The 17,486-nt window shown below is 36.9% G+C and overlaps 1 protein-coding gene across 9 annotated transcripts in view; it reads left to right on the top strand.

Annotated features, from left to right (window-relative positions):
• Positions 1–12,564, top strand: part of NFIB (nuclear factor I B) — a 293,295-nt gene extending 280,731 nt beyond the window's left edge. For all 9 annotated transcript variants that reach the window (XM_072152886.1, XM_072152844.1, XM_072152875.1 and 6 more), the window contains one exon: positions 4,649–12,564. In XM_072152886.1, the coding sequence (XP_072008987.1) occupies positions 4,649–4,778 (130 nt within the window). In that variant the 3' untranslated portion in view covers positions 4,779–12,564. The remainder of the gene's footprint in view (positions 1–4,648) is intronic.
• The last annotated feature ends 4,922 nt before the right edge of the window (positions 12,565–17,486 follow it).

Below are 17,486 nucleotides of genomic sequence, written 5' to 3'. Positions count from 1 at the left end.
CTCTGACCGCGGGTGTTAGCCGGGGATGTCAACGGTAGATTACCGTTGAAATCCCGCGGCTAACGATGCCGGTTGGGCTGCTATACAGCGCTGAACCGGCATCGTCTCTGCGCAGTAGCTGTACTGCGCTGAGCGCTATTCGCGGGACTCAGCGCAGTACAGCTACGGCGCAGAGCGCTAAGGGGTTAAGCTTGTTTAACAGTGTAACTCTGTGGAAGCTCTTGATTAGATAAACTGCTCCCATTGACAACCAGTAAGTCCATGGTCTAGTGGATAAAGTCCCTGTATCTCTATGGCACGGAAGGGAGTAGAGATTCAAATTCATGTCTTGCCAAAATGAAATGAAATTGAATAACATAAAATAATTTAGAGCCCTTGTGCCAGGGCCTCAAAGATGTTAAACACATCATATATGGACAGTTCATAATATTTCCCTGATGACATGGTTCCTGCTCGACATATATAATCAAAGATGGCAGAAGTTATTCAGTACAGAAAATGACTGGAACCCAATATTGAACCATTCTGAGTATGAAAGTACCAAGGTTTAGATACATTGTGCAACCCAAGGGATTAAGTTTTATTGTGTTTTAATACAAACAAAATAATTAAAACCTCCTTACAAAAAATAAAATTCTGGTGCTAATAACTTTTTCATACTTCGGTGTATGGAGCTGTGTGAGGGGTCATTTTTTGAGAGCTGAGATGATGTTTTCATTGCTACCATATTAAGGACTGTACAGTCTTTTGATCACTTTTTATTATATTTTTTGTATGTTGCAAAATGGCGAAAAAGTGGTGTTCTGGACTTTTGGGCAGTATTTTCGGTTACAGGGTTAAACAATGGGAATAACTGTTATTATATTTTGATAGATCAGATATTTTGGCAATACACGGGGAGCGACGATCAAAACCAAGATCAAAGCCTTTTTGCCAGCTTTTTGCTAGCACTGATGGCGGGTGTTACCGGGGGTGTTTGTTGCAATATGCAGCAAATACCAACCTTGTATGGAGAGGGCCCAGCCTGTGAGCCCTCTCCATACACCAGCAGCCGACGTGTGACGTACTAATATGTCACACATCAGTAAGGGGTTAACGGAGCAGACAAACCTGTTCATTGATTCATTGAAAAGTATTGTTTTTAGTGCAGCCTAGTAGTGTTTGTTAAAACAGTTATCACACGTTTGTTTTTCACAAGCATACACCCTTAAATTAAATACTGTATATACCCGAGTATAAGCCGAGACCCCTAATTTTAACACACAAAAAAAATTGAAAAACCTGTTGATTCGAGTATAAGCCAAGGGTGGGGAATGCATTGGTCACAGCCTCCCCAGTATATAGCCTGCCAGCCCCTGTAGTATATAGCTTGCCAGCCCCCTGTAGTATATAGCCTGCCAGCCCCCTGTAGTATATAGCCTTCCAGCCCCCTGTAGTACATAGCCTGCCAGTCCCTGTAGTACATAGCCTGCCAGTCCCTGTAGTACATAGCCTGCCAGTCCCTGTAGTACATAGCCTGCCAGTCCCTGTAGTACATAGCCTGCCAGTCCCTGTAGTACATAGCCTGCCAGTCCCTGTAGTACATAGCCTGCCAGCCCCCTGTAGTACATAGCCTGCCAGCCCCCTGTAGTATATAGCCTGCCAGCCCCCTGTAGTATATAGCCTGCCAGCCCCCTGTAGTATATAGCCTGCCAGCCCCCACCAGTACATAGCCTGCCAGCCCCCACCCCAGTATATAGCCTGCCAGCCCCCACCCCAGTATATAGCCTGCCAGCCCCCACCCCAGTATATAGCCTGCCAGCCCCCACCCCAGTATATAGCCTGCCAGCCCCCACCCCAGTTTATAGCCTGCCAGCCCCCACCCCAGTTTATAGCCTGCCAGCCCCCACCCCAGTTTATAGCCTGCCAGCCCCCACCCCAGTATATAGCCTGCCAGCCCCCACCCCAGTATATAGCCTGCCAGCCCCCACCCCAGTATATAGCCTGCCAGCCCCCACCCCAGTATATAGCCTGCCAGCCCCCACCCCAGTTTATAGCCTGCCAGCCCCCACCCCAGTTTATAGCCTGCCAGCCCCTGCCCCCAATATAATGCCTGTGAGAAAAAAAAAGTGCTCACCCCCCAACACCCCCTCCCCGGCAGGTCCTCTTTTATCCATCGCAGCTCTGGCATTGGCTCCATGCCCTCGCGGTCTGTCGCAGACCTTGTGACATCATAGTGTGTGCTGATGCCAGCGCACACATTAGAACGTCAGCGTGCGGCTGACGTCACAGTGCCTGCGAAGGACTGCGGGGGACACGGAACCCATGCCGGAGCCATAATGGATAGAAGAGGACCTGCCGGGGGAGGGGGGCGTTGGAAGGTGAGTACACATTTTGTTTTATTCTTGACTCCATTATAAGGGTTAGGTTAGCTAGGGTTTTTCAGCACATTTTTTGAGAATTTAAAAAAAAAAAAGTTAACTGTGAGGACATAGCAGATACATTTTCCTTGTTTTACGCAATAAAGAAAAAGAAACCTGTAGAAAATATGATCTAATCATACTGATGCAAAGAATATACATCACATTTTTACCATATAAGGAAACATTGCATTGGCCAATGGCCAAATTGCATTTTTCCCTAATATCCAACATATCATGTTTTACATTTTCATAAAACAATGTACTGTATAAAAATAATGTAATTAAAAATACAACATATTTCTCAAAAGATCTGTGTAAACTTTAAATAGTTGTCGCAAAAATTGGCAGCTATTTTATATTAAAAATGTATTTGAATAAAACAAAAGTAGACACCTATATTTTTTATTATTTCTATACTATATGAAAATAGAAAAGAAATTTATAAAAATATTCAATTTGTATTAATTAGAAAATCTTGGTCTTTACTCTAGTGCACCCAAATATGCTTCAGCTAGTAAAGTGCCATAGTCAGGGTCATATGAATGATGGTAAATAATCTCATGATATCTTGTACACTGCCCAGACCCCAAGCTCTCATTTTACAGGAAATGGATCAGAAATCCATTAAGATCCCATTAGATAAACCCTTTTTTTTAAAACTTCTCTCTAAATAACCAAATCCGCACACTTGAAATACAAAAAGAAAGGGGAAATAAGTTTATAATCATATTGATAGGAGTAGTTGTAGTGTAAAGAAGGATGTTCGTTTTTTCCCCTTTTTTGTGAAGCTGTGATCACGTCTCAGGCTGTCTGGTAACCAAGAGAAACGAGACATGATGTAATTCCAGATTGAACTTGAACTTCAGGGACTTAGAATGTGGGGCAGTGGGAACAATGGACCATAGGAATCAATAATGTCCATTTAACAGACAACCATGTTGGGAACTCAGTGTTAACATTTATGGGAGAGAAACAGCAGGATCTGCTGTGTGACCAGAATGAGATGGTCCAGATACAAGATGTTTCTTGTCTTTTTGTTCCAGCAAATGTTTTCCTCTTTTTTACTCTGTGAGTGGCCTGTGCAGATTCTTGCAGGATTAAAATAAAAAAAGTAAACTTCTCTCTGTGGCAAACCAGTTGCCTGCTCTAAGCACCCTTTGTTCATTTAGGTATAACAAAGTTAATCTTACGTTTCCTGTCAAGTGATTTTTGGAAGAGCTGAAAGGGAATCATATTGTATATCAACTCCCATGTGCGTTACATTTCTTTTAAGTGGAAAAGGGGCATTTCAACGGTGTTCCAATTTTAATAGCGTTAAAATACCATTTCTATCTAGGTGGAAATTAAAAGTATAATTTTATCCAAGTTGAAATGTTAATATTTTCCTTTCTTCCTTTCATTTTGTACACATGTATACACAAATACATGATCACAGGCAATTTATGGACCCAGTTTACTTATCAAAAAGAAACATATATCTATGCACAGTGTTTAACTGTTTTCCGAAATTTAGATGGGTTGCAAAATATTTATTCCATGTTCTTCCTGACAGTTTCTTTTACACTATATATTTATTGTATAAAGAGACAACACAAGTCAGGCTAAATTCACAACATTCACACTGTGCATCTTATTAGTGCAAACATGTAGAAAAGAAGAAGAGAAATATAAGACTTAGAACAGAAGAGAAATAAGAGAATATAAGAAGAGAAATATTTGGCCTCTTTAGGAGATACTCCTGCTCTTACTTATAAAAAACCCCATAAATAAACATAAAATAAAACATTGAAAATTGCCCTATGTGAAACTGGGTGTCATGGAGTCAGAAAGTTGTATACAAAACAGTAAAGAAGGTTCAGCAGAGCGGAGGTCTCAGAAAATTTGTTGCTACAATCTATGTATTACTATACACAAACAGAGGTAGCCATATGAAGCTTGATTTCATTTTTAGAAATGTATATGGTTAAACGGTTTATTTTCCTTGGTAATATAGGGCAGAAACTTTCTTGTTTTGGTTCCATTGCAGTTATAGCAAGCTGAGTTCAGACATTACATGCCTGCAATAACTAGACTACTTGGTGGTATTATATGGAGACGTTTACTGTAAAACAGTATGCTTATGAATAAAATAAACCCAGCTGTGACAGTACATTGTTTTATTGGTTGTATTGTTTATTTATTAACAATCTGTGTACGTGATACAAGAGAAATAATTATGCTTGTCTTGTTTGGCTTCTCTTTTGCAGTCCTGGTACCTGGGCTAGTTTGGTTCCTTTCCAAGTATCAAACAGGACATCAATCCTGCCAAGCAATGTCCAAAACTATGGACTAAACATAATTGGAGAACCCTTTCTTCAAGCAGAGACAAGTAACTGAAATACATGAAACAGAAAATCTGAAGAAAGGACATGGAACAGGAAAAGAAAAAAAAAACACGAAAGAGAAGATATACTGACCAGCATTTGCAGCACTTACAATCACTGATTCCTTTAACCTTCTTAGTACTCACAGGACCTGTGAAGCAATGCAAGATATTACTTTTCAGGACTTTGGAGCACATAAGGGGTTAAGGCGGAAACAGTCGTGACACTGAAAGGGTGGCTAATATATTTCACGGATGGTAGAATGCAACTAGCATTTGTTATCTGATGTCCGCTGGAAAATAGGCACTCTTTCTACACGACAATATATTTTATATGACTTTTCTAGATGCCTTAATAATTGCATGATAAGCTAGTCCTGTTTGGTTTTAGTCTTCTTGTTGTTTACGCATGGGAACACTACTCCCATATTTCTCACAAAAAAGGCTGTGAGGCAGCAACAGAGCTGCAGAAATTTGGGCCCCAAGGCCATCCCTTCCACGGATCTTCTTACATACAACAGTTGTCATACAGCATGTGGAAAGCAAACATTCTATGACCTGCAATCATTAACATCAGGAAGAGACATAACTACAAGAATCCCTGCTATACACCGTGCTTGTTTTTTGGCATGCTACCTAACTTGTCAGCAGATTTGTGTGCATCAGATTATTGCTGAATTCAATTGCCTTTGTATATTTACAGAGATCCCTTATTAATCAATAGATGAATGGGATCTAATCCCACCCCCCATAAAAAGAATTAGAGGCAAGTGCTATTATCTAATTATTTAATGGGACATAATTACATGTAGTCCTCTCGCCCTCTGACTCTAAACTGAAGGGCTTGTAAAGCTACAACCTGTTCAGTGCCAGACAATATCTATGATTTTCCATGAGGTCAGTTCTGGCGCTGACAGGATAAAATAGAATAAAATATTTAATTCCCTTGATGTATAAGGGACATGATAAAGTGGCAAATTCAAACAAATCGTTCTACTCAATTTTTGAGATTAAGGATTCATAGCACTTATTTTTGTTAGGCTGCCACTAAGGTGCTGAATATTTAATTTATTTATAAATATCAGATGAATTGGGTAAATGGGATGGGCTTCAGCACTAGAAAGTCAGAACTTATAGGCACCAACACTGTTCAAGCTGCCAGTCTTCATATAACATAGAAAAGGCTGATACCGTGCTGCATAGCAGTGCAAGGTGCCATCAGTAATTTGCTCTAAAGTTTAAAATGTAATTTTGCGTGACCTACAGAACTATGCCTCTTTATTTCACAAGGTAAAAAGTGGTAAAGTACAGTTTCCAGTTATTCGATCTTGCACGAAAATAAAATGTCCACATTACGTGCCTTGCCTTGAATTTAAACGAAAAAAGTGACATCACAAAACTTGTTTTGCTGCATTTATTATAATTTTAAATCTTAACCATTTTTATGACAAAAGAAATATTTTGTACTCCACAGGGGAAAGATAAATTATATGACATCCTGGATTTTTTAAACCGTTATACCTTCTCACATTTATAAAGCATATCATGGCTGTGTATAATTGCCGCTTAAAAAATAGTAATCAACCAGCAATATTTTCAGTATTTTGGTGTTTTTCTATTAACCTTTCATGTTTTTCATCTTCCAATTAATGTGGGGAAGGAGGGAGGGTGGGCTGGAGAGGGGTTAAAATTTTTACAAATTATGCAATACCACGTTTTGCCTATGTAGGTAGTGCTTCTAGCAGTATTTGGTTATTTTAGGTAATTTCGCAGATAAAGAAAAAACATAAAAAAGAAGAAAAAAAAGAATTTAATGTATGTATTTTTTTTTCAATTGACCAAAGTGGGTACTGCTATTTTTGCAGTGTGATGAGGTCCTTTTGTGTACTGACATGGAGAGGGAATTTTGTTTTATATATATGCGTATAAATATATATATAAATATATATTATGGGTTGGCGCTAGCTAAAATGGAATTTTGAGCTCTTGAAAAGACTGCTGTACAGCAGAATGCCCATAGAGTGGCCATGACTGCAAAGTGACCCATTTTATCTACTGTAATTAAAAATTATATACATTTGACATATAGAAAATTTACTTTTTTCCTAATTGAACCTTATTGAATTATTATATTCCCTTAAAATACTGGAATACGTCATTAGACTTGAAAAATTTCACTGTAGCCTCAAGTGGCTTGGACTACAGGGTTGCACAATTCAGAAAACACACAATACATGATATGGCATTGCACTTACTGCAGTTCTTTCCACTTATTGTTTCTATTGACTACAAAGCCTTAATATGAATAAGGAGCAACAGTACAGATTTATATCATTTTATACTAAAATACATTTATGTATACAAGTGTACTTTTCTCTTGTGACCACTAGATCAATGTGACACTGTGTTGCCTGCTTTGGTAAACTCTGTTTTCTTAATGTAGACGACATCATTTGACTAAATCACCTTCCTTAGCCTTATTCTGCACAGTTATTGTCAAATGTTTTCCCTCCAAACATATCCCCTTTGTCCCTTTATCAAAGATTCATCAAGGTTCCTTAAGCAGTGACCCAGCACAGACAGCAGTTAATTTTAATTGATGGCAGTCATTGATCACTTTACTAGGCAAAGGACAACTGCCCAATAAATGTTCTCTATTTAATATGATTTTCCTCACCACCCAGTGTGAATGCACTCATCAGTTAAGTACTCATAAGTGAAACATGGCAGCAGAATTGTGGAACCCTGGTGACCACATCCTCATACAATTACATTTATTATTGTTCTCACTGCCAATCACCTAATGAATAGATATGACTGGGATTATGTGGCCACTCCATTTCATTCACCCACTCACAAAAATGCTCAATAGCACAGCAGGAAAACTAATGCAAACATGAACTTGTGCAAACCACTACAATGATAATTATCCTCATATCAACATACTCATTATTCTTCTCTTTATTAGGGCTAGTTGTCAAGGACAATCAATACTACAAGGGAAAAAGGCTGTATGTGTATATTTGCACTTTTACCAAACGTGTTTTAGGTATATTATTCCCCCTAATGAGGCCCAGAAAAAACATTCATTTACAAAACACTTTTACTGCCCCTGTATCGTTCGGTTTCTGAATAAGGATTTGGTGATTTAACAGTTATTTTGATTAATTCATTAACTATTACACATCTTTTTGTAGATATTTATATTATTAAACCTTATGTATTTGAGGTTATTACATACCTTGTGCTTCTCCACCACAGAAAGTTCACTAATCTCTACCTTGTAGAGGAAATATCAGAAGGTCATGTTAAACAACTAATGCTCATAAAGTGATAGAGAAAATGTAGAACAAATTTTAAAACTTCTTCTTTTACCAAGCAAGTGTTTAATGCAAATTGGCAACTTATTCCATTTTTTGTTCTTTTCTTGTGAGCAGTGTTTCCAAAAGCCCTCCCAACATCATACACAGTATATATATATATATATATATATATATATATATATATATATATGAAGAAGCTGGACTCTTTATATATTCAGAGAGTTTATTACATGAAAATTCAGCTTTGTTAGGAGACAGGTCTATCCAGTAACTGTCTATAGAGAATTCGGTCATTACAAACTTTATACGCTTCTTATCCATCAGCTTTCAGCTTCAGTACAGGATGGAAAGCTGAATTTAAAAAAAAAAGCTAAAAGGAAATCAGTTCTAACAAGAACATAGAAACCCTTCTCTTTGATAAGGCATATTTAAAATTTTTGTTTAGATTTAGAAAAAAATGTATTATATGTAATGCAATGAGACTCTATTTAAAGCATGGGATATAATTATTCAAATTTGACATGTGTCCTGAATTAAAACTTGGAATATTTGGCAATAGTGAACAAAGTCCTATCTTTGGCCCCAAATTGCAATAGTGAGGTTAATAAGGTGGTGCCTTGACCGTCCAGAAGTCTATTTGCATCGTTCTATACAAAGGTTTTTTTTTACATTTTTATTTATATTTAAAGTCCTCTTTAAAAAAAAAAAAAAAAAGGGTCCTTTTAAAAATTTAAGGTAAAGGAACACCTGCTTTATACACTAAAATGTAGGTTTTAATATAGCATGTTATTTTAAAAAAATCAGCACTAAAAAGTTATGCCACAATCCTTCCTTCCCCATTGACATTTTCACAGTGTAAGACATTCAATCATTCTTTGTCCGCTGTTTCTTATTTACGTAATTACTTTGCAGTCTTGGCCTCTTGGTTTTACCCCTGACGTGTATTTCCCCTAGAGTGACATGAACATTTTGAGGCTGAAAGGGAATAAAACAGTGAAGGAAACTGTACATAGACATGGCAAAAAAGGAAATCCTAAATTATAGCAATATAGTTATGGGGTAAAGATGGGCAGCTTAAAAAAAATATGTGAATGAATCTGTGAAGCTGTAAGTAGCGAGAAGTGAGGGTCTTTGTAATGAACCTTGCCGACAGTTATTTGTACACTGTATAGTTTTGTTATGATTTTCGTTGAATTACATGTGCCCTCATTTGTAATGCTACCTTTTTAGCGTTTGAAATGGGAATATATTTTGTTTCCATTTTTTAAAGTAAACAAGGATACTGCTTGTATGGGAACTGGACTTGGGTTAAAACTCTCCAGATCCTTAATTTATGTATTTGAAAAATAATTTAAAAAAAAAAAAAGTTTAAAATTGCTGTCCATGTTAGGGTTTGTTTCAGAGTTACCTATGCTTCAAAAGTGTAGGTTACCAATCATTTAAGAAAAAATGTAAATGGAGAAAAGTTATATTTTATGAAGGTTATTTTGTTGTATTTAGTATTTGAAAAGTTGGTTTTTGGAGCATTTCAGAATGTTGGAAGCATCACTGTCTTAGTACATATGTGATTGTCCTCTAGCAAATTGCATTATGTGATTGTGAATACATGTTGGTATTTAAGAACTGAGTGCACATAGCACTCCTGAAAAAGCCTAGAATTTAGAGCAGTGCTTTTAAAGTCACATGACCGTGTCCTCAGGGAGCAAAAATTTTGGATTTGCAACTTGTAGCTTCACAAGGACTTAATGGAAAGAGATTGCATAGGATGTTTTCATCGGTTATACTATCCATTTTTCTTTGCTTTGTATGACACTATGGTTGGTGAAGACAAAAGCCAGATGGGACACCCTATTATGTTGATAGATAAGTGATGTAATATATGGCCTTTTACATTTAGCAAACCAGGAGTCGCATGCATTCATTTAAAGTGTTTTGGAGATTTAAAAGTCTGTAGAAATGACCCCACATACTCTGTACAGTATTTTTGGTTATGAAAGCTCTATGGTGTTGTGGGGAGTTAGGCCCCAAGCATAGTTTACATGTTCCTGTCAAGGTCTTTTGTTGACATTAACCAGCTGCATGCTTCGTTAACATTCATTTTTTTGTTTCATAACATATTTTAAACATGCAGAGTAAGCAATTTCAGCAGTTTTGGTTGAACACTTTAATACTCCATTTAAATTGAAGGATCTACAAGCTTTGTCCTTCAGAATTGCACTTTCTGCTAGTTTCCTTGTATTTTTCCCTATTCCACAAACTCATTGTGTTGGTATGTGAGCAGTACAGTTGTAGCGCAAAATAAACAACTGTCTTTGCCCCTTCACAATGACCCTTGCATGAACTAAATTGCCATAACAATTGTTTCTATTGTTGTCACGCCACAGCTCTGTCGGTCACATTTTTGATACTTAAGGGGGGGGGGCAAAAGAACTAGCTGGAGATGGTCAATTTATACATATTTTGTTGCAATTGATTTCCTTCAATGGTTGTAAGTAGTTATTTTCTATGATATAAAGGGTTCAATAGTTATTACTCTTTAGAAATATCTGTGTGTTGCAGTTTAAATGTTTGTTGAATTTGTGAAATATTGAGCTTTGGTGTTGCTGGCTGGACTTGCTTTCTTTGTTTGGTCCTGTTAAAGACTACCACTTTGAAAGCATGGCCATCTCGTTACACTGAAGCTAGTGTTTGTAGAACTTTATTTTTGACAGAATGAAACTGTGCTACAGGGACTCATGTGGCAAATGTATCTCTTTATGCAGAAGGATGTTTTCGTGTTTTTTTTTTTTTTTAAGTATGGCTTATTATGCATTTTTCATTGAGGGCATTGAAGTTGCACGGACTGATAAAATGTTGATGCAAAACGAGAAAGAAAAAAACCAGCAAAATGTTTACCAAAAACTCAAAATAAGTTAGCAGTGCCTGTTCAATTTCACAGTCTCACTGTTGAGTTCAGTTGTAAATATGTTTCAGAATCTCTTCTTCACAGATAAATAATAATAATTAAAAAAAAAATACACCATGTAGAATGTGAGGGGGGTAACTAAGTCCCAGGTCTGGGCTTCTAAATACAAAAAACATCTTATGAGATGTTCTTTATCAAACTGTTTATTTGTGCTTGTCTTATAGGACTTCTTTAGACGCCTGGGAAAAGGTTACCCCCATATCAATGATATCTCTCTGAGAACAACCTTTTTTGTAGGACTGTGTGTTTCTTTAGATACATTTAGTACAACTGTAGGTGACTAGTAGTCAGTTTATTGCTTGCTAGCTACACACCAGGGTTGATCCATTTTAAAACTTTTGGCACATCTTGTACCATTTTACTCCTCTCCATAGAACATGTATGCATGTGTTCCAGATGGTATTACCTTTTCAAATTATTTGGACTGTCAGGATATATTTGTCTTTATTATTGGCACTCGATTTTTGTCCATAACCAGCCACCAACCTTAAATGATCTACTCACAATACGACAACTCTGTATAATTTTCTACCACCCTTGCAAATCTTTGGGATAGATTTACATAAGAATAGGAAAACCCTATTTTGTATCTGTTGTATTCATATATGTGAAAATGCCGAGACAATATGTTTTGTCTTATTTCAAGAGGCAAGTTTAAAATTTCCTTAAAAAATATCAGTCACCCTTCTAAAAAAAAAATGAAGGGAGTTTTGTGATATTAGTACAGTATCATGAATTTCCTCCCCGGACAGATTTCCTCTTCCTGTGAATTGCCCAACATTTTTTGTTTTTAGCTGCTAAATTTATACTATTACATTCAGTTGTGACCCATTGTTAGTAAATCTATCCCAATGTTTTGTTGGCCTCTTACATGACCAGAATGACAGTACTGGACTTAAACTGAAAAATGAGTGTTTCTAACAAAGGGTCAGTACCACTGGGTTAGATATATCTGAACTCTTGGGTTTCTAGGACAAGGGTGAGCCTGCAAGCCATTTGAGTTTACTATGTCATGAGTTTGAATAATTAAGCTTTTTCTTGGGTGGTAATTTCATTGCAAGCAACAAATGAGCTCCAATTTGCCATAAGTTTTAAACTGGTGTAAATCAAGCTTGACTTAATGTGATTGTTACTGTTATATCCAGCCTATACTGCTAGCAGCTGCTCATACTGCAGTCAATTACTGGAAGCGGATATATTTCCTATGCAAAAAACTGTTTAAACAATAAAATGAGCTATGCTACAGACTCGCTTTTCTGTGTTTTTCTTCCATTTAACTGTTCAGATACTCTTCAAGGTGAAATAACTATTGTTACCAATAAGTCCCAATCTCCCCATTGTAAAACGTTAGTGTGGGCACTATGTAATGATGATTTAGACATTCCTAACAGGACTCAGTTATGCTATAATTCCTGTGGCTACGCAAGTGATTGATAAAGAAATTTCATAGATTATGCATCTTATTGTGTAAATGAAGTTTGTAATATAAAATAAAAAGTACTCTGTGCTGTTTACTAGCTTTATTTACTTGCACACTTCATATACTTCATTATGCAGCAGAGTTGCTTAAATATTGGCAGTCCTTTCCTTCCTCCCTGCTAATATAAGCTAGTGTCACTGATTAGATATAGAGAAATAGATGGATATAATACCTTGATTTTCTTTCCATAAAGCTTTCTGGCTTTAACCCCTTAATGACCCATGACAGAATAGTGAATCATGGTTTAATTAAGGGGTTTTCCAACAATATGAAAGTCTGATAGAAACACCCATAAAGCTACAAATAAATGAATGCAACAACACTCAATCATAAAAGCAAACTATTTAAGCTCCATTTAGTTGTAAATTATATTAACAAAATGTAATTGGCTTTCTAAAGTAGGCAGAGTTATATCAAAATGGATACTACAACTCCTATGATCCCTCAGTTCTCAGTAACAGCTCCTCCCTCCCATGCTCTGCTCCCAGTAATGATCTAATAAACTTCCTGCTATGTTGCCTTAGTAATGATATGTGTAACTGCCATCTCTGCTTCAAGATGATGGTTCCTTCTTTAACTGTGATAGGCCCTCCCCCCTTGGCAACCTCAATCCCACTGCAAGCAACTGACTACAGCCATACTTAGTGATGATCAAATGATCTGCCCGGGCAGGCGCAGGACATTATGTGGACTTGTGACCATCAGCCATCTTATGTGCTGTATCCCCCGCAGGGACAAAATCAACTGACAGATTAAAGGGCCAGCAGCATTTTAAATCTTCTTTTATAGTGTATGTCCACAACATTCTTCTGCTAATGGGGTCAAAATTTTAAGTAACTGATTAGCTTTTATTTCAATGACCCATTTGAATATTAATTATCCTTATTCCTTGAATACCCCTTTAACCCCTTAACGACCTGGCCCTTTTTAGTTTTCACTTCCATTTTTCATTCCCCACCTTTAAAAATCTATAACTTTTTTATTTTTCCACGTTAAGAGCTCTGTGATGGCTTGTTTTCCACGTAAGAAATTGCACTTCATAGTGTACTGGGACGCAGGAAAAAATTCCAAATACAGTGAAAATGGGGAAAAACCACATTTGCGCTGTTTTCTTGTGGGCTTGGATTTTTTTACTGTGCGCCCAAAATGACAAGTCTAGTGTATTCTTTGGGTCGGTGCGATCATGGGGATACTAAACTTGTATAAAATTTAAACCTGTAAAAAAAACTTTGATGTACGGAGCTGTGGGTGGTGTCATTTTTTGCAACTTTTGATAATGTTTTCATTGCTATCATTTTTAGGACTGTACTACCTTTTGATCACTTTTTATTGATTATTTTTAGATTTTTCAAAATGGCACAAAAGTGCCATTTTGGAATTTAAGTGCTATTTTCCGTTACGAGGTTAAACGCAGTGAAAAACCGTTATTATATTTTGATCAGGCATTTTCGGACGCGGTGACACCTAATGTGTTTATGATTTTTACTGTTTATTAATATTTATATCAGTTCTAGGGAAAGGGGGATGATTTGAATTTTTAGGGTTTTTTTAATTATAATTTTTTTTTTTTTTTACGGTTTTTCAGACTCCCTAGGGTACTTTAACCCTAGTTTGTCTGATTGGTCCTAACATATGCTGCCATTCTACAGTATGGCAGTATATGGGGATTTTCCACCCTATTCATTACAATGTGCTGAGAGCACATTGTAACGATAGGGTTTATAGGACTGTGCCAGAGATCAGACTCCCTAGAAAAAGGGTTAAAAAAAATGTAAAAGAAAGCCTGACTTAAAATGAGCAGCCATTTTATAGAACTCCTCAAAACACATAAATATATCATGTATCCCGAATGCCCTACCTTTCAGAATATAAAAACGATTCTTCCCTGCTGTGAATTCTGTAACGGAAACAAATTTCTAAATAACCAATAACCACTTTTTCGTCAGTTCGCAACAAATCAAAATTTAAATGGTGACCAAAAGGTTCTACAGTTCACAAATAATGGAAGTAATGAAAAAAGTCAGCTGGTCTTACAAAAAAAGATGCCTTACATAGGTCAGAATACCTTTGAAGTATGAAAATGTTATTGTGGTCAGTTTTAATGTTATTCTCTATCCATAGGATAGGGGATAAAATGCTGATTAGTGGAGGTCACAAGAGGAATCCTGTTGGAGCAACAGATTGTGCAGCAGTGTTACAGTTTGTGGGACAACCATCGGGTCGGCCTCTGACATGGGCATAATCTGTTGTTGGACAAATAAGGTTTTTTTCTTTCCCTAATTTTTATGGTAAAAATTGAATGATAAAATAATAATGATACAAATGTATTAACTCTATTGGCTATTCTACTGCTTGTTTTTTAATTAAAATATTAAAGCAGTTCACCCTAGAATTTTAAAAACATGATAAAATTATTCTGTAGGTTAGTGCAACACCAAACATTTTGTATATTTTGCTACTTTAGCAAAAAACAACTTTTTGAGGAAAACTCATTTGACCATAATTGGTACGGAAAGTATTCAGACCCCTTTAAATGGAACTTATCACCACAACCCCCATTTTTACACCATGCACATGTTCCAAAAGCCCATAACATGACAATTGCATGTTGCTTGTGTCATGTTTGTGAGTAGTAAAAGTTCGCTATAATCATGTAATGTACTTTACCTAGCTCCCTGCTGGGTGCAGGAATTTTAAAATCAAACAGTTGTCTGCTCCTAGATCTTCTCCCCAGTCCACATGCTCCAGTCATGGAGTCATGTCATGGGCTGTTCTAACATGTACATGCTGAAAAATGGGGTTTGTGATAACACACATTGTTTAATTGCATTTTTTTTCATTAATGGACCTTCTGCACCCTTTTTTGACATAAAATAAAACTGAAATATAGATATTTTTGGTCATTTATTAAACAAGGAAAACTGAAATATCACATGGTCATAAGTATTCAGAACCTTTGCTGTGAATTATGCGGTCTAAGGAACTGCCCAAGGAGCTCAGAGACAGAATTGTGGCAAGGCACATAAATGGCCAAGGTTACAAAAGGTTCTGCAGCACTCAAGGTCCCTAAGAACACAGTGGCCTCCGTAATCTTTAAATGGAAGAAGTTTGGGACAACCACAACTTTTTCTCCACCTACCTTGTCCAGCAAACTAAGCAATCATTGGAGAAGAGCCTTGGTGAAAGAGGTATAGAAGTACCCCAAGAGAAGGGAGAAGGTTCTACAAAGTCAACTGTAGCTTTCCACCAGTCAGGGCTTTATAGCTGAGTTTGCCTACAGAAACCTCTCCTAACTGCTAGACATATGAAAGCTGCATGCTGTTTGCAAAAAAAAGTCTATATGAAATAGGATTCTCTGAGATGGAGATTGAACTTTGGAGTTAATTGATGTTTGTTATTAATTCTAAGCTGTATGTTTGGAGAGAACTGTTCATCACCTGCCAAATGCAATCCCAACAGTGACGCATGGTGGTGGAAGCATCATTCTTTGGGGGTGTTTTTCAGCTGCAGGGACAGGATGACTGGTTGCAATTGAAGGAAAGATTAATGCGACCCAGTACAGAGAGATCCTGGGTGAAAACCTCTTCCAAAGTTCTCTGTACCTCCGATTGGTCCAAAGGTTCACCTTTCAAAAAGACAATGATCCTAAGCACACTGCTTAAGTAACAAAGTAGTAGATTCAGAACAACTGAACAACTTGTTCCATCATTCTCAAGAAGACTTACTGCTATACTAGCTTAAAAGGTTGCTTCTACTCAATAATTTATCATCAACCGAAAAGTGATCAAGCAGTGGGTGTGGGCGTGGGATCACTGTCACATATCACCCCTGCTGTTTTACATAATACAACCAAAATGTTGAAAATACTGAAACTTAGATCGAATGGATGCCAGACAAATAATTTTATTCAATACACAATTACACGGCAACAAAAGAGTAACAATAAAAGTATAAAAACAGAGAGTGCCAGAATGCATATATAATCCAAAAACCAATAAGAGGAATAAGATACAGTGTATAGAACAAAGATACCACTTAGAGCCATATATATAAGTTCCAACAATTAAGGGAAACCGTAGTACCTCGTATGGAGTAAGCACTAAAGTGGAAATACCTATACCTGTAGGGCAGGCACACGCTGTACACCCCTATTTTTATACTTTTATTGTTACTCTTTTGTTGCCGTGTAATTGTGTATTGAATAAAATTATTTGTCTGGCATCCATTCGATCTAAGTTTCAGTATTTTCAACATTTTGGTTGTATTACTCAATAATTTAGCAAACATTTCAGATTTTTCTGTCAAGATGGGGTGTAGAGTGTACAACTTTTTGGATCTTACCAATTGGCTGCAATGAAACAAAGAGTGGAAAATTTAAAAGGGTATGAATACTTTCTGAACCCACCGTTAATGTACCCAAAATCTAAATGTTCCTGTTTTATTTCTGAGTGAAAAGAGCGTTGTTAGGGCTTCTAAAATTTTTTGCTACATAGGAAGCAAGGAGTTAAATATTCTATTTTACATTGCAGTACTTCTTAACAATTTAGAAATAAGACTTAAAGATGGATAGGCCAGTGGTTCATAATGACCAGTTAGGTTTCATGCCGGGGAGATCAGTCAGGTACAGTATCCAACGATTGTGGTGAATTTGAAGGTTTCTTTTCACAAGTTAGGCGAAAGAGCTGTGTTCTCACTCAATGAGGCCAAGGCATTTGACAGCGTTAAGTAGGACTACATATGGCTGACACTGGAAAGGGTTAAGCTATTGGTGTTAATGGCAGAGCCTCTTCCCTATGGAGTTTATACCGTATAGAGCAATGGTATTGTAGAGCATTGTATTGAACTTGAACCAGCGATCAGAGCATCAAGTTCAAGTATGGAAAAGTAAAAACACTAAACACTACACATCAAAATAAATAAAAAATAAATACATAAAAATATAAGCCCCTAAAAT

This window comes from Engystomops pustulosus, chromosome 1 (assembly GCF_040894005.1).
Source record: "Engystomops pustulosus chromosome 1, aEngPut4.maternal, whole genome shotgun sequence".
Classification (NCBI taxonomy): Eukaryota; Metazoa; Chordata; class Amphibia; order Anura; family Leptodactylidae; genus Engystomops; species Engystomops pustulosus.
Note: the sequence above shows the minus strand (reverse complement) of the source record. Positions and strands in the feature narration are given on the sequence as shown.